This window comes from Glycine soja, chromosome 20 (genome assembly GCF_004193775.1).
Source record: "Glycine soja cultivar W05 chromosome 20, ASM419377v2, whole genome shotgun sequence".
Classification (NCBI taxonomy): Eukaryota; Viridiplantae; Streptophyta; class Magnoliopsida; order Fabales; family Fabaceae; genus Glycine; species Glycine soja.
This window is the reverse complement of record NC_041021.1, coordinates 1,572,669-1,597,797: the sequence shown is the minus strand read 5'-3', so window position 1 is coordinate 1,597,797 and position 25,129 is coordinate 1,572,669. Positions and strand designations below refer to the sequence as shown.

Genomic DNA, 25,129 nt, shown 5'->3' with positions numbered 1-25,129 from the left:
AATATATAGATATAATTCAATGATTAGAATAATAAAAATCACATTCTAGATTTATAAAAATGATGAAATAATTATCGAAGTTACACCGGTATAATTTGATTTCTTCTCTCTCTATGTATAATAAAAAGGCATATGAAAGTAAGAAGGAATAATTGAAAATTAAATCTTATCAGAGTGATTCAGTAAAAAAAAATAATCTTATTGGTGTGAATTACTTTTTAAAAAAATCAGATGACTTTCTTAAATGATCATATGTTTTTTTAAAAGAAAAATTGTAATCTTGACCAATGACAATTCATGTTCTACAGTACAGCCCAGATTCCTCCTCTCAATACTTTTTTAGCAAACATTGAACCTTGGAACAGGCTACAAGCTTGTGGACTTGTGGTCATTAACGTCTATAGGTGTGTTGAGTCAATACTTTCATTATTTACAAATTCCATAGCGGAGAAGTGGGCGGTGGCTGCATGTCTGAAACTCGTTTTGGTCACCAAATTATGTACGTGTGAATTAATCAACAATTAACCTTTGAAATGATGAACCACAATGTATAATGGAACCTACACTCGAGGGATTAGTTGCTGTTGTTAGTTTATGATTGGACTTGCCATTTAAAAAATTGGGATCGGTATACGAAGTAACTTAACCAGAACGGCAAAACATGATCCTGAAAATTTCCAAAGATCATTATTGGCGCTTCCTTTGATACAGCGAATAACCAACAAGGGCAGACATCAGAAATGTCCATAGAACCTGCCCACAGTATCAAAATAATTAAAACAAGATAATTGCAGTGAATTCATACAGAGAAAAAATCAGCATGCACTTTGGAATAGGGATTTGGGAGTACCGTGTTTATCGCTAGCCACCTTTCAAGCCTTCTAATCTTTGATTGCATTTCCTCAATAACTCCTTCAATTGGAGAGACTACCCTACTTGATGAGGAATCTGAAGCAGAGCTACATCCCTGTTTGTTTCAACATAATACCGCTAAATGATAATGCCTAAAAATGATATAGCATGCTTTAAAAATGTGAAAAGTTCAATAATGCAGTAGCTTGGGATCAATGGAGTCGCCGGGTGCTGTGAAGGTGTGCATAGCTTTAGCATGACTTGGATGTGTCGAATAAAAAGGGGCAGATAGATACCAAGGTGCCACTATTTAGGATAAATCGGGTCAAGTGAAGAGGCTGCACTACCCTTTACTTGCTAAGTTGCATTATACAGGTAAATATTTCATGCATCAAAATGTCAAGCATTCATTTTTTTAAATAGGCTGTACTACCCTTTCTGATGTTACATTTTATTACACGGTTAAAGATTTCGTGCATCAAAATATCAAGCATCCACTTTTTTTCACACACACTATCTTAGGCAAAATCCTAAGTTCCTCAAAGATGTATGCATCCAACAACTAGTATATATCAAAATTCTCACGGTTCTTTTTCTACCATTTGATATTTAACTCTGAATTTCATGAGTGGAGACTATCCTAAGATACTATTAAGTGCAACTTCTTAAACACTAATGACAATAAATGCATTTTATCATGTCATACATGAACATATTCCTATGTGCATTAAATATTATTTCCAACAGTCTTTTGTGCCAAATGCAGTCTGGTGTCACCAGTCTTTATCCTAAATGTGCTATGTTCCCATCAGTCTTAGTCCTAGACGTGGTCTGGCCCTGTCAATGTCCAGTCTCATCCCACACGCTGCATCTGTCTGAAGTCCCAAATACAATATGGCCATGTTTGTGCTACATTCTAGATGTGATCTGGATCTCTCTATCCCAAATGCAATCTAGTCCTATCTGTCCCAAATGCAATTTGGGACCCATCTTGTCCCATATTTTGCTTCATTTTTTTGGGTTTCCTAAGTATCTTGTATTCCAATTGAAGATTCCAAAAGCTATTTTTAAAATGAGTTTAGGACCTAATTTAATCCTACAAAATCGACTTATAAGATTAGGGATTAAACACACCGCCTCACACCCAACACAATGAAGGTGAGTCAAAGACTCTGCAATTAAGGCATGCTAAGGACGACCACAGTTAAAACAGCTTTCCAACAGTTATTTTTGACAACCTAGGGAAAATTTTAATTTTTTCCCGTGTATAATTGCTTGGCAGGAATTTCCACCAATGATCATTCCAGCAAAATCTCTTTCTTGGTCATGTAAGATTCCAACTAACACATTTATTTTCTGATCATTCTAGCCATTAGTTTTTTTCCCATCAAAGCTGCAATAATCTAACAATAATCCGACATCTCTAGCATCCCTAAGTTGCCTTTCCAGTTTCCAGCCGTGTTTTGTGGAAGTTTATTTATAACAAGCTTCAAGCTTAGGAAGGTTATGCTTGAGGGAATGTTAGAATATCTAGAGGATATCTCATAATATCATATGATTATATTTAGAGTATCTTAGATGATCTCTTAGGAATAGTTTCCATATTTCTTTATATTTCATGATTTATTTCATTCTTTAATCTAGGATAAGTATAAATAAGAGTTAGTGCTTAGTAGTTTATCTTTTGCATCATATCAGAATACACGAGAATATTATTCACAATTTCTTTCTCTACTCCTTTACCTATATCCCTATAATTTCAACAAAGTTAAATAAATTAATTGGCTAGTAGTTGATGAAGCCATAAATAAAATAGACTAAAATCTGTCCAGTGAGTAAAGGCTACCACCTGAGATTGAATAAATTCAACAATCTCTAGCAGCCTTGCTGATTGCTGAGAATGAATCCCACCAGAAGTTCTTTCTATAGCCGGTAGTCTTTCCAAAATTATTTCAAGATAACTCTACAAAACAAAAAACATGAACAGTTATTAAGGTTGTAACACCTCATTTTTCTAAAATAAATTAAAAAATGATTTTATTTAAAAATAATGAAGTTTTTGTAATTAAATAAATAAGAAGAAATAATTTTATTAATTAAAATAATAATTTTTAAGGTAAATAAAATAAATATATTTTGTTATAAAATAAAAATAATATTTTATTTATTCATTTGATAGGGAATAAAATATAATTTCTTTTCATAAAATAATAAAAAAAAATAGAGTAAATAATAAGTTGAGAATACCCTAACTATAAATAAAAACATTATGTCAGTTTCTATACTTACGATACGTCTCTAAGCTCTCTTCCTTTCAAATTCGTTTTCCCTTCTCATCTCCCAAAACCCTCTCTTTTTTTTCCTCCATACACTCAAACCTGTCCCAGTAAAACTACGATCCTGGACTCGTTAAACGTTGGATTGTCGTGAAATTTGAACACCAGGTTCAAAACTCATTTTCGCACATCCCCATCGTTGTGATTTGTGAAATAATGTATGTGGTGAGAGAAATGTTCCTCGCACGTAACTCTTTTTTTTTCGCATACACCCAAACCTATCCCAGTAAAACTACGATTCCTAACTCTTTAACCTTGAATCGTCGTGAAATTTGAACATCAGGTTCGGAACTCATTTTCGCACATTCCACCATTGGGTTTTGCAAAACAATGTTTGCGAAGGGATAAACGTCCCTTGCGTGGAGACAAAGAAATGGAGGCTGCACTCTTTTCTCCTTCTCTCTTGGAAATCCTAGCAAAACAATCAGAGGAAAAACTTAAGGAATGTTAGGTAACTGCTAAAGACGTTGCTATCGTTGTCGGACTACACACGTGAGCCCACTTAGAGGTAAGGAATGAGTTTATCACAATTAGGGTTAGAATAAACATGTGTAGGGATCCTTAGAGGATTAAATTGAGGTTTATTTTGGGATGTTTATTGTATTGTAATTTTTCCTATATGATTATGCGAAATTGTTGAGGGATTTTACTCTTCATTTTGTGAGAAGCATTTTCGTATAACTTGTTTGTATTTTGGACAAGATTTACTAGATTAGCGCGATAAATTGTTATATTGGGATCATGAAATTGTGATTGAAACTATGTGTAATGGATAAATTGAATGTGTTGATTTGTGAAATACATGTAAACATGTGATGATAGATTGTGACGTTGTGATATGTTCAAATTGTGGACATAGAATTTGGTTGTGAATAAGTGTGTGGTTAATACTTGAGGTGATATTACTTGTGTTGTGAGTTGTGAATTATACAGTAATCCGACTAGTGTTTACCTTGAGAAAAATATTTATCCGCGAGGTGTTAAAAGGAAAGTGTAGGATTCCAAGTTAAAAACATGAAGTGTTTAATTGTAGGGTAATGCGCGAGGTGTTAAAAGGAAAGTATAGGGTTCTAAGTTAGGAACTTAAGGTGTTAAATTGTAGCGCATTATGTTAAATGTGTTTGAAAATAAGTGAGGTCGTGGGTATTGTATAATTCATGAGCAGTGTTTACATACAAAAGTTATTTAGGGGTTGAACCTGAATCAAGAAGGAGAGGCCCTACCAGATTCTATGGAGTCTAGGCCTTGGAGATAATTACACTCGGTTTGAATGCATTTTAAGCCTTTGTTGATCCCATATAGTTAGAGCATTCTCGCAAAACAAGTGATCCTGACGGGTCACCTTATGATTTTACTTAATGAGAGTAACCTGACATACTCATTGTGTGTCGTGTCTTATTATGTACTTCTAAGTGTTTTGGTGTTATTTTTCACTAACATGGTACCACATTCCATATTGGTTTGAGTCTTAGTATAATTGTTGCATAACGTCTGTGAATTGTTTATTATGAAATTGGTGAGTGTTGTTATGTCTTGAACCGAGTGTGTGAATCATGTGTAATGTGATTGATGATTGAAAAATGAGTTTTAAATGATAAAGTGATGAAGTGACGTGGGATTATAGTAAGTTGAGCTATGTGACAAATATTTTTATAATGTATTTTGCTTATGTATTTGTTTATTCGTATTTTAGATAGGAATGTGATAGCTCACTCCCTGTGTGTTGTTTGTGTTTGGATCTTGTGATGATTTTGAACTTTATGTCCGTGGAAGCAGATGATTAGGTGGATGACTATGAAGAACTTTATGCTAGAGGACGTTGGAACACGATACTCTGATAGGATGTGACATTGGGACATGAGTTTCTGTACTATTTGTATAATGTTCTGAACATACTACTTTATGTTATTCTGCTACTTGTTTCCTTTTGTAAAAATTGGATGGCCTTATTTTGGGTCAGAGATGTTTTCATATCCTTATTTGATAAGTTTTAATTTGGTGATTAACACGAATGTGAACTTTTTACTCACGTGAACTCCTTTATGTTTATTGAATAAAATCATTTTAATTAATTTCACATTTTCATGCATGATATTATATAAATATATATATGTCAGGGTACATTGTGTCACAAACGTAACAACCTAGACATCCATGAAATACTTATTTGATCCAGAACCTGCACTACGCACCAGAGACAAAAGGTGAAGTACAATAAAGCAAGAAAATCAATACCTTAGTAGTATATGAACCATCCAATTTAAGCATTGAACCTGCTGCTGCTACTGCATCTTTATTAGCACCCTTTATCTGAATGTATGGGCCAGGGACATCTTGTAGATGATCAACCTCAATTAGAATCTACCCCAGAAAAAAAAAATGAAAATTTTAATGCAAGTTAAAAGCAACCATAAATAAATTATTCCAATATGAGTATGCAACAAATTTTAGTGTGGCAAAAAGAAGTAAAAGTACTCATACATAAACATAGCTAAGCAGAAAGCTATTTTTGTAGTTGCAAATGAGTTTATCTGCTATCATGCTCATCTATTAAACGATTTTATGCCTTGTATATATTAGGCAGCCCAATTTGGGATGCATAGATATAAACTAAGCACATTTGTGAATTTTTACGTTAAAATCCACTAGTTCTTACCATCAAGTAGTGAGAGCAAGGTGAATATATCATTTTTTTTATAATTATGCTAAAAAACATAATATTGTATTTCTACTAAGCAATTAGGAAACCCCAAAGTAATTAGTTATTTGTACACAGGCACCAAAAGTGAAGGGAATAAAGGCCATTGATCAGTCATAACATTTATGTAAATAGAGGTCTAACTTCTATAACAATTCTGAAGTAATTAGGGACATCCCTCTGAATCTGGCATCTCTCCATTGTCTTTCATTTTCCTTCTTAAAACTGTTGTTTTTCAACGATAAAGTTTTACATTAAAATCCAGTTCTATTATAAAATAATGATGTTAAAATAAACTTGGATAAATTTTCACAAAAACTTCAGTTGATTCATTGGCAATCACAATACTTACACCAAGCAGAGCTATCAATACATGGTTAACAGTTCAAGAATTCATAATCATTATATAAATCTGATCTCAAGTTCTAGTGAACACAATCCATTATAAAATTCAGTTGTTAAAATGATTTGAATCCCCATAGTGCAAAGATCAGCCAGGTTTGGGAGAAAAGGAAATCAGGAACAAGTTCATCTCTGCCTTGTAAACTTTATCAACTAATTAATGGAAACATGTATTATCAGTCAAATGTAAGTCATAAGATAAATTATGTGACCTTTCCATCCTGATAGATGAATGCAGACGCTTCAATATAAGCAACTGCTTGGTACCTGACAGAAAGTGCTACCAATCAATAAATCAATGATGATTCATAAATACACTAACTGTCAAAAATAAACAAAAAAGGGAGTGATAGTGAAAAATGTTTTTCAAGAATTGTGTGCTACCACACATCTAATCATATCTATATACAAGATAGCACATGAGCGCAGTAGTTATAACTTTTTATAGGCACTATTTCCTATATGCCACGGATTACAATATCTAGTAATGTGAAGAAATAATACAATGTACAGTGAAGCATTTGCTTAATCCTAGCATTCTCCCCTCAAGGTGGAGCATATATATCATGCATAAAGCCTATTACAAATAAAGTCGACTTGAGGTCCTCTGAGGGATTTAGTAAATGTTTGCTAATTGATAGTCAGAGTTGACAAAGCCAATCCCCTTTAGCATGAAAGAAGATTTTCTTTATTCTTTAATAAAATGATAGTCAGTCTCTATATGTTTGGTCCTTTCATGAAAAATACGCTGGAAGCAAGATGAAAAGTAGCATGATTGTCACACATTAATTTCATGTTTGGTCCTTCAAAACTAATAGCATAAAAGCAGAGTGATCACAACAAACAACAGACCCGTAGCAGGACAAGAAAATTATATTGGATAGTTATTTACAATGTAAAAGAAAATAAAGAACCAGCCTCTAGAAGTATAGAGATATCATTGACTGTTGGTGTTTTCTCCTCCTTTACTGTTGCATCGAATTGTTTTTCCTTCTGCCTTTTTAAGTTTGATAGCAGCATAGGGAATTTTATCTTCAATCAATGCTTGAAACATAGACAAGTGACTAACATAGATGATAATCACTTACCCTTTCATTTAATATAGAAATATAGAATCCGGACAACATCAATAAGAATTCAGAAATTCTAGTAGCACACAATTCTCACACTATTAATAAACATCAGAACTTAATCCATCAAACATAGTAGTCGTACATTTACTGAAGATTTAAAAATGGGTAAGAATATCTTTTTGCATTGAAGTATGGCTTACCCAAGATTGAGAAGACCAGCAACCGTACTAATGCTAATATCAAAATCCACTTTAGGCTGAATGATGAAGTTCCCTTCTTTGATAGGCTGACACATATACAAAATAACAAGAAAATTTTCAAATAAAATAGATCTCCAAAATGGCACAGTAACTATACATTGACATGTATAATTGTGTTAAGGTATCAACCAGCAAATAATGGGAAGATATAAATATTTCTAACCTCTCGTATCAGCAATGCAAATCTGCCTTCACATATTCTGACTCGAATACAATCACTATCACTCAACTGCCCATTAGAAGGGATCCCAGGAAGCCTTATATAAATATCAATAAATTTCTGCACTGAACTGCAAAATTTTGCTGAATCGAGAATTGCAACAATATCTTGATATGCTACCTGTTATTTATTGCTATCTTCAGTAAACGTGTTGAACAAAACCTTGTCACATAATACATATAGACAGATAAATACCATAAAACTTACTTTTTTGTTACTCTTTAATACAAATAATGAACTCTCAGGAGAAAGCACAGGGTCAAAGTCATTTCGAATTTTAAGCTGCAAGTCAACATTTTTTTTGCACAGCAAAAATCAGAATAGTATTATAAATAATTCAGTACTAGGTGTACTGAAGAAAAGAACAAGTAGTTACATAGGCAGTGATCTGCCAAACCCAACTATATAAGCACAACAAGGTCAAAAAACCCCCGCTAAGAAAGTTCTTCCTTCAAGTTAGTAGACCAATGGTTGAAATGAATATGGAAGTCTTTCTCAATACATTTTAACCATGACCAAGTATGGAATAAAGCTTCATCCATGACTTTTTCGAGGTTGAAAATCTGGTTATTGAAAACCAAGTAATTTCTATGCTTCCAAATAGTCAACATTAAATGATGATGTGTCATAGATGCATCAATTCTCCAAAAGCAACATTATCCAAAGTGAAACAATACTGCAACAACAGGGTGACAGGTGAGAGCAGCAAATAGAAAGGGCGGACTATAAATATCAACCAAAATAACCAAGTTTTATATTGTTATTACTTATTACAGTGTCCGTAATCATGGGTGAAGCTGAAGTATTTCTCAAGATTAACAGAATAACATATTGTAAAGTAGGCATAGTTAGAGAGCATTATAAAAGGTAAGGAAGTGTAGTTCTTTACATGGATCGTTAATGGTTCAACTGACAAATCTAAAATCATGAAAGTTTAACCATTAACTCCTAAGCAGTTTTAAAATATAGAGGGAAAAGCATACTATCCACTAACATGTGCATGAACAAGATGGGGTTCAATAAGCTGCTGGAACATAGGAAACACCGTCATCATGATCTCATTTTGGGAAATAAAACATCCCACTCTACTCTTATCCCTTTGAACTCGTGAAATCAAATGTGAATGAACACCTCCAACCTGTTTCAAATAAGAAAATCAAAGTGAGGGGCTAGTTCCTAGCCCCAACAATAATAAATAAAAAAATAGATGAAACAGAAAATGGCCTTCGAAGATGGAGACTCATTCTTACAACAGCAATCCACAAGTCAAGTGATATTCGAATATCAGGATGCAGGGCATAGACGCCTTCAAATATAATCTGGTCAAAATTAACAGAGACTCTCAAGAACCACATTGAAGAAATGGAATAAAGAACTGAACTAGCATTACATGACTAGAAAACTATATCAGGAATTCTGCAGACAAAATATATAAAATGTCAAGTTATCATGCATATCTGTACTTCGTTTTTTCGGTATCCTTGATTTGTGAGAAAACAGGAAACAAGTAAAAAGTGGATAGAGACAACTTCTTAGATGTTAAGTGTAAATAGTACAGTTCATTTTTGGGACAAATCAATTGCTATAGCCCCAACCCCAGTGTGGCGTGGGATTTCAAGGATGCAGCAATCACACCATACAGCAGTTAGTATCTCAGTGTATCAATGACTCCTTTTACCAGATCAATAGTGATTTGATTCTTAGGAGGCACTTTTAGCATAGCATCATAGCCTGCAAGCTATCAAGGATTAAGCTCTAAAACCATTTGGAAACTATAACAGTGTTATTTACTGTAATGTTGAGTGTCAAAGATGACCACACTAAAAATCCTTTCTTTATAATGAGCAATTAGGATCTACATTAATTACATAGAATCAATCTAATGAGTGATAACGAACAAATCCCTAATTTCTCGCTAATCATAATTAACAGAATAATATGTAATCTTAACACCCCCTCAAGCACAAGCATATATGTCATATGAACCGAGTTTGTTACAAATGTGGTCAACCCAATAGAAACTAAAGCCAGTTTGAGTCATGTGGCTGTGCCGGATAACATGGCTCAGCAGCAGCCAACGACAGCCCACAATGATGATGGACACTAGTGTGACGCTCACAAAAGATGCGTCACGCGCCGTGAGCATGAACTTCACGCATCGGGGCCCTATGTGAGGTCACAGGCAACGGTGTTTTGAGTTGGCTGCGCATGTGAACGGTACGACGGTTTTTGGTGATGACATGTATTGTTCACCGATAAAAAAAAAAAAAGCGAAAAGGTCCACCGGGGACACCTTGAGATAGAGGGAGAGAAGACCAGGGTGACGCTAGCTGAAGATGTGTCACATGTCATGTGCATGAACTTCATGCGCCGGAAAAGGGCCCTGCATGGGGTTGTGTGCGACAGTGTTTTATGTTGGCTTCGCACGTGGATTGCATGGCAGCCTTCAAACTCTATGAAGTTGGACCCAAACCCACATTCTTAGAGAAACTCCTGAGCAGCTATTGGCATGGTAACTTCAAAGATATAAGCAGGTCAAACAAACATGGTATACTATCAAACAAATGTTAGAGCTAAGAGCCTAAGAAAATTCCAAGGCCTAAACCTAATAGCTTAATCTTTTGGAAAAGTTGTCCACCACATGATATCAAACTTCTCTGACAAAGTTATCCGGAGTTCAATTCTTCTTTCCCTTCTAGTTAAATATAATATCAGCAAAAGGTTCAAGCAAGCTTGCCTTTTGTTCAAACTTTAAGCCCAAGGATCTTTAAGAAATAAAAAAATATTACTACATTGGCATGCGATAGTAGTCGCATTTGGAAAGGTTGGCTATTGACAGCAAAAAAGACTATCTCAAGTTCAGCAATAATCAAGGTTATCAAACTCGAGAGTTTACGCAGACTCGTGAGAGTTCCATAGACTCGACTCGTAGACTTAACTCATAGACTCATAAGAGTCTACTTCATATAAAAATAATAACAAAATATCTATAAATAACATACTAATTAAACATTTCAACAATATAATAAAGCAAAACAATAAATCATAAAGTTCAGAATATTTAAATAACCAAGTCTAGTAATGATACATCACCACTAGACAATAACTTGTAGAGGTCATAGTAGTGATAGGTCATTCTCATCGAGGGTTTGATGTTATTAAAGGTGAGAATTTTGTATTTGAGAATAACACGCTAAATGAATGTATGTTGAATGCTAAACAGATAGAAAACAATCAAAAATGACTTACATTTTGGTCTAATTTTTTTAACTTACTAACTCGATGACTCGGTGGTAAACTCAAGAATCTACCAAGTTTACTTAGAGTTTATAGAGTTTACCCAGAGTCTACTAAAAAAAGAGTTTACTTAAGAGTCAACTCGCAAAGGACAAGTGGACTCGTAAACTCATAAGAGTTAGCAAGTTAACTCGAGAGTTTGATAACCATGGCAATAATCCATCACTACGTTAATATTTAGATCAGCGCTGAATTCAAAATCTACTAAGACATGTTCTCATGGAGTTTGTAAAAATAAAATGCAATGAAGATAATATCTTTTCAACTTCAGGCCATTCTGTAAAATCTCACAAGCAAAGTTATAATGGAGGAAACAAATTTCAGGCATTGGGGGAAATAGTTTAATAACTGACCACTCCACAATCTTCAGAAACTTCAAGTTCCTTGAAGCCACTCCGAGCACCACTTTCCAAGTCAAATATAGGTACTTTTGTTCTTTGACCATTTCTTATGTCATCAATATTCTGCAAGGGACTCAGGAATAAGACTGTTAAATAATCCATTAGTAACATGGTTGAAAATATCCAAAAGCTTTGACTAACCAAGCATTTAAAGCAAATAGATATTACAATCTTCCTTTTTTTGGTAAATAGAGATAATACCATCATCTTATTTGAGCAACAAAATGGAGAAAGCAAAGAAATAAAGAATTTTACAATAATGCAAAACAATGGCTATTTTAACTGCTTCAAGACACAATTAGGAAACAAGACATTACCAACAAACTTTGCAGAAGGAATCAATTAAGGGGTCGTCCATAAAGTTTTTGGACCATGACAAATAGAGCCTCTGGACCAAAATGACATTTTTAAACTTAAAATGATTTGTTTTTAATTTTGGGTTTTGATCATGTTACTTTTTGATCCATGTACTAGCCTCACATAGGCTTTGTTTAGATAAACTTCTCTATAAGCACTTATAGTAGAAGAAAATAAGAAGGTAAATGAATTAAGCATCAAAAAATAGTGACACTTAATGGCAACCAGAGGTAGTGACACTTAATTAACATATTATGTTAAAAAAAGTATCAAAAAATATTCATTTCTCAGAAGAAATAAATCCAATTTTACACAGAAATCAGTACACAAGAAGTTATGTATATGAAGTTGCAACAGCAATCAATTATCATGCAGAGTAACCCAATCAACTGCATCTAAACTATTCAATTAGCTTACCTTTGATAGCAAGGATAAATCAAGTGCGCTGAAGTCATCATATTTAAAATCCTTTACTTGTTTATAATAGCTTTCCAGTGAAACTACTTCACAACCAATTATGTTTGCCATTTTATGAGCCAAACTAGTCTTCCCAGACCCACTTGGACCTCCTGAAAAGCACAAATTCCTCAGGATCAGTGATTTTATCAGAACTAGAGCTGTTAAAATGCATGCTTTGAGCCCTTTGAGATGAAGGAAAATTGATTTAGCAATATTCAGTACATCAGTAACCAAAAGAAAAAGAGACACAATATGATTTTTATATACGAATTCAAGCTGAAACTATTGGACCAAAATATTCAACTAATAAAAGGCTCAATAAGGCTTATTAAATTTGAGTAGCTCATGAGCTTAAGGTGAGCTGAGCTTGAGCCAAGAAAATGGGCTCCATTTCCTGTTAAGGTAAGTTTGAGATAGGCATATCTTGGTTCAGCTCCATTAGCTTCCAGCTTTATCAGCAAGCATGTGAAGAACCAACCCGGTATTTCCAAAACGATAATAACTAAATTGACCTTATACAGTTCACTAGCTATTTTTCACCTCAAATAACATTACACTTGTTTTGAAATGCCTCCCTATATAGACTTTCGTTTTTATTCATAAATTTATAATTAAAAGTTATTCCACTTGCTGTTAGATTTGTTTCTGTAATCCAGCTAGTTGTATACTTTTTTCCCTTTGCAGGGAGCATGGCTGCATGAAAACTAATTCAGCTGTACCCATTTTGTGTCTCCTTCCCTATCTACCCAAATAGAAAAAGAAACTAAGCAAAAAATACTTAACAACCAGAAGAAAGAGTATTAATTTTTAACTGCATGTCATTTTCTAATTGAAGGGACAGGGAAGGATTTGGGTTCCCTCCAGTCAGCAAAGTGACAGCAGGAAACATTCAAGATCCAATGGTTTAAATATTTTTGTGCAAATATTTAACTAACTTTTTAATGTATGAAAGATGAAACTTAAGGGAGGAGATTTTGTGCACATGCTTTTGACTGCAGGGAATCCCGTTCCAACAAGAAACAGAGACAGTTGAAGTCAATCCAGGTAAATGGGGCGAGGCACAACCACACACAAAGGAAGGAGGATGAGGTATCAAGAAACATCCATATTACCGATTCCAACTATGACTGGTACACCTTTATTCTCCAACAATGCCTGGAACAAAGATAAATAAGCATATAGAATTCCATCAAGCATATAAATATGCATGTCCTATGGAGTAATCTTCAAAACATGAGGCACAGAAGAAATTTACAAGTTTCTGCTCCTTACTTGTATTGCTTGAACTGCCAAAAGCAATCCCCTATCCAAGTCAAATGAATCAGGCATTGAAGCAAGCCTAATACTATCCCTGAAAGATGAAGGGTCTGTGGTTGCTTCATGAGAGAAGTCTTGATATAACGGAAATCTTAAGTAAGCATGAAGGAAATTATCTCCAAAAATAGATACATTCTCCAATTCAAGGAAAATACCTAGGACTGAGTTGTCAGGCTGGGAAGAATCTGAAGATATGAAATGCCATTCAGCCGCAACAGGTTCCATTTTAGATTTTGTCGGGGATCGAGTCCACGGCTGAGGTAAATCATCTATCCCAGTAACAAGGTTAGGGGTAACACGAATTGGCTTTGGTGCAGCGATCACAGTTTCTTGACTACCAGCCACAGTTGTATTAGACACAAGTGGTGGTGTACTAAGACGAGGTACACCTGCATGTGAAAGTGAGAAGGCAAAACAACAATCACAATTCATTGTTAAATACAAGTCAATGAAACATAAGGAAATTATTTTTGTTTTTATCTATAATCTATAACTATAATAAAGGGAATAATACCCGTTTTGGTCTCCACAATTTGCTGGACCACTTTTCCCTTTAAGAACTCCCTAAACCACCCACTACACCACTCACTATTTATTTTCTTTCATACTCTCATGTCAAATTAATTATATTAAACTGTTAAACAATAAAAATTGTTTTAAAAAAATTAGCATTTATAAAATAAAATTAAAATAACAATGTGTACAGACAGGCACTACATGCCTGTCTTTGTACTGGTCTTGATAATAAGATAATCTACTGATTAGACAATTCAAGTCATCATGAAGCTAATTGACCAAAAATGTTGTCCTCACTCCTCAAATCAAACAAATATTCCTATTATAGCAGTCACCATCACATAAAAGAAAAAAACAGAATTAATTAAATGTCCATAAACTGTATTAAATGGAGAGAGCATCCAAATCCCTACCTTTTCTCTGAAGAATCATTTCCAGATATGATTTAGTAATCCAAGGTCCATTAATACCCATCCTTAATGCTTCTGTTCTGACAGTCTGCAGATTTTTTTCCATCTTTCAGATAAGTAACTCAGCATATTATCAACCAGAAAATGCTTAATCAGAGTGAGCAGAAAGCAAAGAACATGGGAAAAGAAATTCTATTTAATATAAAATGGAAGGAAATAAAACAATCATGCTCTACGAGGAGTGAGGACCAAGCAAAGCTTTTCATATAAGAAATTGTTCAAGAAAAAAAGTTCACTGTGCAAGGATCAGAAATCCTCCAAAAACTGAGAAGAAAACAAGGAAATTTAAATGTAATACAGAGCATTAGCCCTTATTTATATGATTATTAGACTCTTCATCAATCAAGAAAACAACAGGAAATATAATGAAATCAACAATAAGATTATTTGCATAAAGTGAACATGATGACTGATGAGTAACTTGAAAGTAAAGAGTAAATGCAATCAAGAAGATTGGATTTTAAATGGAACATAATTTAGTGTGATAGGAAAAAAGTACATACCTTTCTATTAGTTCCTCTCATCACCATGAACGTCTCACCAAGAACATCAATAGTTTCAAAAGACATTGAAACCTTGCCATTATTGACAGTTGTGGAGGCACGCTTGTAACTAACAACAACAATGTACCCAAGAGCCAATAATCCACCCAATGTCATTCGACCAACCTGTTCCAACATTAATATCATACAAAGCAAACAAAAATCTGCTAAAAAAGAGTAGGTTTCTTTTTTCATGATGGATAATAAGTTTATCAGAATAAAATGCTAAAGGAGACATAACCAAGGTACATTAGAAGTGTAAGAAGTATACAAGGAAGAGGAACCAAAACTAAATAAAATATTTTAATCAAGCTTAATGAAAAAGAAAAAACACCATGTAAATAAGATAAAATGAAAACAATTTAATTCCAAATCTACACTTTCTGAATTCATGTATAACTTCATCCTGACAATATATATATATATATATATATATATAACTTCATTCATTTTCTTGAAATCTAATGGTTAAGATTAATTACTCATTACAACCATTAGATTTCAAGAAAAAATAAATGGTGAGGATGAAAAGTAACTCATTACTCTTGGAGTAAGTTGCTCTCTCTCTCTCTCTCTCTCTCTCTCTCTCTCTCTCTCTATATATATATATATATATATATATCTTGTAATACTTCAATGGAATACAATGATTTTTGTCTTGTCATTGTCATTCAAAGTGAAGTCTTTCTCAAAAATGTAAACATTGATATGTTGACAAAGGTCAGTTCTAATCCCTATTCTGCAATACCAGTCAAACCTCTTGCAGACTCCCTTCCAAACCCAAAAATTAAGAAGACATTAACTTTAAAAAAAAATAATTCAAACCACAAAAAAATAAAAAAAAGATGTAGCCTCTGGTTTATCCAGAAATCAAAATATAGAAACCATTCCTCAAATGTCTAATATTATAATTAAGAAAAAAAACACTATAATTTCTACACCGTAGTTCTAATTTCCATCCAACGATGAAGCTATCCAAAATTTACATACTGGACTGAATAGTGCTATCTAGGAAGGATACTAACTTGTGCCTTTAAAGTTCTAAGTTCCCAGCATTATTGAACAGGACAGCATCTAAGTAGTGGGATGGGCTCATGGCCACAGGAAATATGTTCAGCAAGTCAAGTGCTAACTATTTTAATGTGCCAACTAAGCTTGAAGGGCACATTTACAATTTGTGCATACCATTTTTTAAGCAGAGACAGGATAAAAATCTAGGCCTTCTACTTAATACATACTTTTGTTGTAATCGACAGGTTTAAACTAGAGGGAAGATACAGTGCTTTGGTAATATATCCTTTAACTAATTTGTGCATATGAGATACATCCCACTCATGCTGCTTATTCGTTTTTCTATCAGAAGAAAGGAAATGAATAAAATGAAAAACAAATGGAAAATATTCATACCTCAAATTCAGCTTTAGGCCTGATGATGAAATTCTTGTCAACAATCCTCTGGTCACCAAGTGATAAATAATATCTAATTCCAGACTGCCGCACTTTGATCCAATCATTTATCCTTGCTTCTTCACTAGCTGAAGGTGGTCTAAGGTACATTTCGATAAAACTGAAAGTAAGACAAATTCAGTGATAATATTTTAAATTCTACATATTAGAACTGTAGTAAGAAATGTCTAAAGATAAAATACACTAGTCACCACCAAACTCATTCTTTCCATAATCAAAATACTAACTTATCTGTTTGGGCTTCATTTCCTTGAAAAGCAGAACCCGAATGTCCATCTGAAGACTGTTGCAAAATTTAAAAGTTAAAAACTATAACCATGTTATTTACTGTGTAATATTGTATGTCAATGTAGACCACACCTCATGCTATTTATAATATGGAAAAGGGAATTAGTATTGATTACAAGATCAATCAATTACTGATTAATAAGGAAACTAAATAATGAGTAATATGGGAAATAATCCCATACTAAACTGCTGTAATTAAAACATATCAAATCATATATTTTACACTCCCCCTCAAGCTGGAGCATATATGTCATATGAACCAAGGTTGTTACAAATGTGGTAAACCCAACAAAAACAAAAATAAAGACAGTTACAGTTGTGTGGTTGCGTCAAAAAACCTTGGCGGCAGCCAACGAAGGCCTGTAGTTGCAACGGTGTTCACCCGTGAATAAAGAAAATCACACCCTCAGGCGAAAGGAGGGGATTCCAGTGTGACTCTCACCGGAGATGCGTCACGTGTCGTGTGCGTGAACTTCTCTCGCCGGAAAAGGACCCTGTGTAGAGTCACTGCAGCGGTCTGTTGAGTTGGCTGCGCATGTGGACAGCGTGGCGTTCTTGAAAGGTAGCTGATGCAGACCAACAAGAGGGCGGCGCATTGGCTGCCAAACAGGCCCAATAGTGGGCACAGGTACTATTCACCCACAAAGAAAGTTGCGCACAAAATGTATTTGTGCGAGGGATGTTGGTGAACGTCGTTGCAAAAGCAAAGTCTGAAGGAATCTTGGTAGCCATGAAGGGAGAGGCGACGGTGGTCGCTAGTGGTCGTCAACGAAAGGATGCCGAGACAGCTGTCAAACAGCAGCAAAGGTGTGCAGTACTACACACACGTTTTTGAAGAGAAGGAGGGTAACCTTAGAAGGACAGAGAAAGGTCCATGGGGGACAGTAGGTCCCCAGCGGAGAACAATTTTCATTATTCCTTTGTCAAGAATAACCTAAGCTCTGATACCATGTAACAGTGTTATTTACTGTTTAATATTGTGTGTCAATGTAGACCACACCTCATGCTATTTATAATATGGAAAAGGGAATCGGTATTGATTACAAGATCAATCAGTTACTGATTAATAAGGAAACTAAATAATGAGTAATAAGGGAAATGATCCCATACTAAACTGTTGTAATTAAAACATACCAAATCATATATTTCACAAAAACTTAGAGTTCGTACACATTATACACTCACATACACAAACACAAGAAATCAATTAAGATGGTGTGGACATGTGCAAAGAAGGTCACCAATGACACTGGTGAAAAGGGTAGATTGCATGGTTTCTAATTTTGTGAAAAGGGTAAGAGACGAGAATAAGGACATCGGAGGAAATTATTAAAAGGGATAAATAATATTCCTAAGCATTTGGTTTTTGATTGGGGCAAATGGCATCTAAATGATTCATTTAGCCAACCTCACCTAGGACGATAAAGCTAATGTTGTTATTGTTGTATATTTTAAATAAGAAACCATTAAACTTATTTTAAAAAAAAAAAAACTATCATCTTCATTCATCTTTGATAAACATTAAAACTAATTCAAGGAGAAGCTTTCATATTTTAAAAAGGTCAAGCTTAAGCTTTTAATTTAGCTCATTTTAAACTTTCATATTTAAAAAGGCCAAGCTTAAGCTTTTAATTAGCTCATTTAAATGAGTTAAGTACTTAAGTATGAGCAACCTTTCTTTTTCAGGAGCCAAGCTTGAACTTCAAGTGCTCAACTTGGCTAGATAGACTTGTTTGCACCTTTACTAATAGACAACTAATCAGAAAATTAAATTCACATACAGGAATACAATCATTAGTACTAATGTATTGGTAACAGACACACCTCACTTCTGCATTTAACCTTGTAGACTGCTTCTCTGAATGATGAGACAAAGCTGTTATTAATTCTGATCTGCCAAAAAAGGGCAAGGGAAATGAAAAGTATTAGTTGTGAAATTTAGAGGTGAGAATAAGAACAGAACCAACCTGTGCATGATGAAGATCTGGCTCAATGTGTTTCCTAAATAATGGAAAAATGCTATCTATAAGGTAATCCAGTGAACAAGAATCCCCAATGTCATAGCGAACTTTAGAAAGCAGGCTAAAATGAACACCACCAACCTGATTTATAAAAATATATGCTCTGTATTATTTTGAAACTTGTAAGAAATTGAAAACATAGTGAAGGACATAAAATTACTGCAAAGAAAAAAGAAAAAACAATTAACCACAGCAACTCGAATATCCAGTAAAGACCGCAGTTTTGCTTGCAATGCATATGTGCCATCAAGTATTACCTGAAACCAATTGTATAAAAAAAATAACTAAAAAGTAAAAACACAGAACTCCTCCAAAACCAAAACTACAATTAGTTTAGCTTACCACCGCAGATGAAGCGCTCTTTATTGCTTTATAGCCAACACGCTTCTTTTCCTGATAGTCAAACTCTGGGATTGATGTATCATTGCCTTTAGTCAAATCCTAATTAAAACAGAGGAAGCTCATTAACAAAGTATAAAATAAAAAGGAAAAAAAATTTCCCAGAGCAACACATAAGACTCATTTGCATTTGTTACTAAAACCATAAGCTAGTCCTAAACAGTACATGTTAAATTGACACATAACCTAATCTGTTTCAGTCCAAAAGAAAACAAGCAGATAAGTACTTCACCAACAGTCTATTCTTTTTTTTATCTCGTGTTGTTAGTTTTGGTCAGAATCAGATTTCAGGAATGCAAGTCTTTACAAATATAACATATAAAGCTAGAAAAGGCCAAAAAGCAAAGCATAAAATTTAACGGCTTTGTAAGGATCAGCCTTGCAAATACATCAGGACCATTTAAAGGATGGCCAGACTGGCAGTTTAGGAATGGTAATGTAAAAGAGAAGCAAATGCAAACCTCAAGATTCTTGATCAGGGCATCAAAATCTATAGAATCCAAATCATTCCCTTCATCTACTCCAACACGATAATTCTCCATTGATATAACAGTACAACCAATAACAGATGCTACCTTTTCTGCTAAGCTTCAGGGACCATGAAATTGAAAAAAACAAATAAGACAGCAGCATAAACCTTACTTCATTGGCAGCACTATCAGTTTTGTTTTTTTATCGGCAAATGTTAGTTTTATTAGAAATGTCAGTTGGGGCCTGAGGGGATTGTTACCTTGTTTTACCAGATCCACTTGGTCCACCAATGCCAACCGTAACAAGGCCATCCTTTTTCTCTCGGAGTTCTTGGATAGATTTTACCAACAAATAATATCCATGATCAAAAGACTGCACCATTTCATCCACATTTTAGCAATACTTAGCACAAATTTCAATAATCATGAAAAATTAAGCATGCAAAAGTTCAATATACATGAATAGAATTTCCATTCAAACTGCAAAATATTAATGCACAATTTTAAGATAATAGTGAAATGATTATCACGATGGAAATCAATTTTTTACTACTTAGCTATTAGCTGTACTTATCCATATGTAAAATTTCAACATGCATTAACAGCAATATCATTCAAACCACAAAATATAAATTTCGACATAATAATAAGCAAACTCTATCTCTCACAGTCATCTAAGATAGAACGACAGTGAACTGATCATATAGAAAGGATATTAATTATACCTTTCAGCTATTAGGAGTGCTTATCGATACCTAAAATTATCAAGTGTTAACAAAAAGACAGCCTATAAAATTAAGTTTCGAAATTCGAACCCTAAAAATGAAGAACGGGGAAAACATAAATTTCACTGGATGTATACACACACATACACACCAAACTCAGTTCATCCAAATTGCAAGCAAAGCCTATAATATCATCTAGAAATGAGAAAGCGAGAATAAGAAAAAGCGATTATGAAATTGCTGCATGCTAAATATACCACATGGAGAGGGAGAGATTGGAGGATGGAAGAGGAAGACGAAGAAGAAGTCGAAGGCTGTTGCTGGAAGTAATCGCGTCCTCCTTCATGGAACACTCGCTGAACAACTTCATCGTCCATTTTCGTTTTCTCTCTTGTTCGATATTTGCTTGCGAGAGAGGAATCACTCTTCTTCTTCGGTTTGGTGGAGTGGAGTGTAATGCGACGGAATCTATCCAAAAAGAAAAAAGAAAAAAAATACGACGTCTTATTAGTATTGTTATTGTTTTTTGGTTGGTGCCGGAAAATTAAAAAATAAAATTAAAATTAAAAGTATATTAAAATAAATTTGGAATCTTTTTCTGTATTTCGTGCTTGCCTGAGAGTGGGCGTGTCTTGCACCACCCAGTTCTTCTCACCTTCTACTGCACGTCTTTTCGCCCGTGCACGCTTTTATTATATATATATTTTCACTGCGTTTTTTTCTGAAATTTTGAGTTTTATTATTATGATCTTGCCTCACTCGCGTCCCAACACGCTTCCTGTTTTTTTTTTTCCTTCTCTTGCACGATTCCGTAGGTAAAGGAAAGGGATGCAAGGAAAAAGAGATAGAGACGAGAATCTTTTTATTTTATTTTATTTGTCTTTTAAAGTAGTAGTACTGACAAAATAGACATATACTATTTTTTAAAGAATTTTATGGAATTATTTGTAAATGAAAGTGAATTCATATTTTTGGTGTGGTTTAGTTGTCAATTCAAATTATCAAAGGTACGGTTTCTTTTATGAAGTTTTTATTGAAAATTGTAAAAAATGAGAAATTGTTCATTATGAAGTTAAGCATGCTGTAATTTACTCAATTCTATGAGCATTATTTGATATTACGCTATGACATGAATTGAGTACTTTGATCAATTTTAAATTTTGAATACCAAGAATATTTTGCTGATAAATCAAATTATTTCCAATTACCTTTAAACACCCTTTTTCTCTTCAGAAAATAAGATAATTATTAAGAAAAGTTAAAACCGACACAATTCTCACTCTGCCATCGGCAACAATCTTGAACATCAAAAAACATTGATTACTTTGCGGATCTTACCTTTATAATGGGGTACGTTGTCTTTATTCTGAATAAAAATTATGTCTAGTAAATCCCCACGACAGCAGTTGAACCTGTAAAAAATTTAAAAAAAATTTTAAAAAAAAAACAGTTAGCATGTATTCTAGCTAATTAATATTATAGTATAAATATGTAATGTGCAAACAAATTATTTATTGTCATCTTTTATTATGTTTATATTTGGTGTTCTCAAAATAATTTTAAATAAGATACTTCAAGGATTCCCCAATCATATTTAAAAAATTCTAAGATCAACTCACTACAATTTAAAATTTTTTTATCTCGTCAAAAGCTTTGCCAAAGACAATCATATCAAAACTTTCAACTCTAAACAGAGGTGTCCATGGTTGGAAAATAAACTCCCACGGTGAAAAGAGTTTGACCTTGGCTCTTGTTGATGCTCATGGAAACAAACAATTAATAAAAATTGTCTCCATTGAAACTTAAAAGGCATGGCATGGTGAGATGGTTGTAAATTCATTTGAGGGATAAAAACCTTTTCACTTCTATTTAAATTAGTGATAATTGTATCACCATTATTAAAAAATGAGTTTTAACATATCTTATTAATATTGGTTATTTAAAAATCGATGTCGTTAAGCACTTACAACATCGATTTTCAAATAATCGAAGTTAAAACTGAATTTAGTTTGATTTTTAACATCGATTATTTCAAAATCGATGTTGTAAGTGCTTAACAACATCAATTTTGAAATAACCGATGTTAAAAATCAAACTAAATTCAGTTTTAACTTCGGTTATTTGAAAACTGATGTTGTAAGTGTTTAACGACATCGATTTTTAAATAATCGATGTTAATATAAACTCTTTTTCTTTAATTATTTATATATTTTAAAAAAAATCATATATTGAATTATTAATTATATTTTAATTAAAAAATATAATAATAACAAATTCAAAAGGTAAGTATTTAAAAATTAAACTAAATTTTTAAAATAAATTTTATAATTTTAATTTTATTATTTCATGATTATCATTTAAATATAACACACATTTATATAAATTATTGTATATTAGTTCGTTTGAAAATAAAAAATAAAATAAAAACTATTTTTAATAATAGAGTTTAACTTTTATAGAATTTTTATAGAATGTGGGTAAAAACAATTATATAGTAAAAGAATTAAAATTTATCATTAATATATTTTATTTAATTATTATAAAAATTAAAAAAAAATAGTTTTTTTCTTCTTAAAAAGGTCATAGTTTTCAATACTTTTAGTTTCTTTGTTTTTTTTAGTTCTCAACTTTGGAATTAATATATAAATTTAATTTTCTTTCAAAAATTTTAAATTTAATTTAATTATTTATTCCTTTTAAATTATAAATCTCAATAAATTACATAAAATTAAAAATAAAAATACTTTATAATTTTATTTAAATATAACAATTTATAGAGAGTCTGAAAAATTATGCTAGTGTGACTATAATTAGTCTTAATATATTAGTATTTTATTGTCCCATTAACCGAGGAAAAATCTTATATTGAAATTAACCATTAAATGTAACAAATCATGTCTCACTAGCACATTATATTAGGTGATATTGAGATGAATTATTAGTAAATTTTCCATACCAAACATGTTAAATGTTTAATTAAATAAATAAATTCAAACTTAAAATTAATTATTTAAACAAGTCAAACGGTCAAACTCAACATTTATAAGTTAAAATTCATTTTTATATATAGAGAGAGGAAATAAAATTACTAGATTCTACTATATGTTTGTATGAAATTATTTGACAGAATTTGTATGAAATTAGACACTATTAGATATTATTATCGTCTAGCATTAAAATATTTATTAAAAATAATTTAAAGAAAAATCATATTAAAAATATAATTAAGTTATAAATGACATAAGTCAAATTCAAGTTTTATTTTTTAATAAGTAAAGTTTAAACTTTTAATTAAGTTGTTTTTTAAAAAATAAATGAGTTCAGTAAATGATCATATACTATCAAATAATTATTTTGAATCCTCTAAAAAAACATTATTTTGAAAATGTGTTATCTTTCTAAAAAAGCATGCGTTAGATTTGAGTAATCATTAAGTGTTGTACGAAACTCTTGTAATATTTCTTGTGGTTCCACTAATTAGCACAAACTTATTTAACCTAAAGTTGTGGAGAAATGGTTTATAAATTATAACTTAGTTCCTCTTTCTTAATTCCTTTATTTGATCATATTTGTTGATAGTTTTCTTTTACGTTGAAATATTATATATTAACTCTTATTTTTCTCAAGTTTAATGTTAACAGTGTGATATTATTCTACTATAAGATTTTAAATTCCTACAATGCACGGGTTTTATAAATTATAATATATATATATATATATATATATATATATATATATATATATATTAATATTATAAATTTTTTAAATATTTAGTACTACATTAAATATAAATATATTAAAGTTAAGAAAGATAATTACTATTTTTATCAAAGAAAAATATTGTAATGTAACTAATTTAAAAAAAGTAAATAAAGTTGAATTTATTTTTCATATATATATATATATATATATATATATATATATACACACACTCGGGTTGACTGTGTCTTTTAGGGTACTTTCAATTTTGTCGCGTTTCATGATATTGTGGGTACTTTCAAAAAAAAATTAATATTTAACACGTAAGCCTTTTGGCTTAAACATGAGTATATAGTTGTCTTGCTTAGTGTTTAGTGTTTTCCCACACCAATCCTATTTCATGCCACCACACCCAAGTGCTTAGTGTTTTGCTTAGTATGTATGACATATTATGCATTGTGTTGCAATGATATGATTGTAATTAGTTGTTTTCGCTTTGTCATTTCTATGGTTTCTACTTAGAAACGAATCTAGCTAGCTTATGAGTTTTTGGAGTAATTTTATTTTTTCTTAATATAAATATTATCCTCACTAATTTATACCAAGAAATATTATTCTCATAATTTAAAATTTCTGGATGCGTCACGGCTTCTAATCTCTTTTTATTTATTTGTAATCTTTGAGTGAGAGTTCTATCTATAATAGATATATGACTATTACACATAAATACGCACCAACTTATTGATGATTGTGTATTTCAAAAGTTTAAGCTATTAAACGAAGATGCGTATTGTTTTCAAGTACTTTTTCCTATGTAAAAAAAAACTAAAGTCTTTGTGTTCAGTGGCTTAAGCAATTTT

The 25,129-nt window shown here is 32.4% G+C and overlaps 1 protein-coding gene across 8 annotated transcripts; it reads right to left on the bottom strand.

Annotated features, from left to right (window-relative positions):
• Positions 1 to 215: 215 nt before the first annotated feature.
• Positions 216 to 21,311, bottom strand: LOC114402239. Of its 8 annotated transcripts, XM_028364736.1 has the most exons (28): positions 21,186 to 21,311; positions 20,828 to 21,038; positions 20,106 to 20,218; positions 19,837 to 19,963; positions 19,319 to 19,417; positions 19,165 to 19,233; positions 18,923 to 19,057; positions 18,780 to 18,848; positions 16,895 to 16,950; positions 16,608 to 16,767; positions 15,162 to 15,326; positions 14,602 to 14,686; positions 13,828 to 14,061; positions 13,628 to 13,722; positions 13,468 to 13,510; positions 12,314 to 12,465; positions 11,492 to 11,602; positions 9,092 to 9,160; positions 8,836 to 8,979; positions 8,049 to 8,123; positions 7,785 to 7,961; positions 7,562 to 7,647; positions 6,501 to 6,555; positions 5,424 to 5,549; positions 2,702 to 2,815; positions 851 to 967; positions 648 to 753; positions 216 to 560 (listed from the first exon to the last, which is right to left on the bottom strand). In XM_028364736.1, exons 2-27 carry the CDS (start codon positions 20,945 to 20,947, stop codon positions 688 to 690), a joined length of 2,862 nt encoding a protein of 953 aa, XP_028220537.1. In that variant the 5' UTR covers positions 20,948 to 21,038; positions 21,186 to 21,311; the 3' UTR covers positions 216 to 560; positions 648 to 687. The 8 variants fall into 8 exon arrangements, with proteins under 8 accessions (XP_028220537.1, XP_028220538.1, XP_028220535.1 ...); XM_028364737.1 differs by having other exon boundaries at positions 216 to 753; positions 19,174 to 19,233; XM_028364734.1 differs by having other exon boundaries at positions 216 to 753; positions 21,186 to 21,310.
• Between the last annotated feature and the right edge of the window lie 3,818 nt (positions 21,312 to 25,129).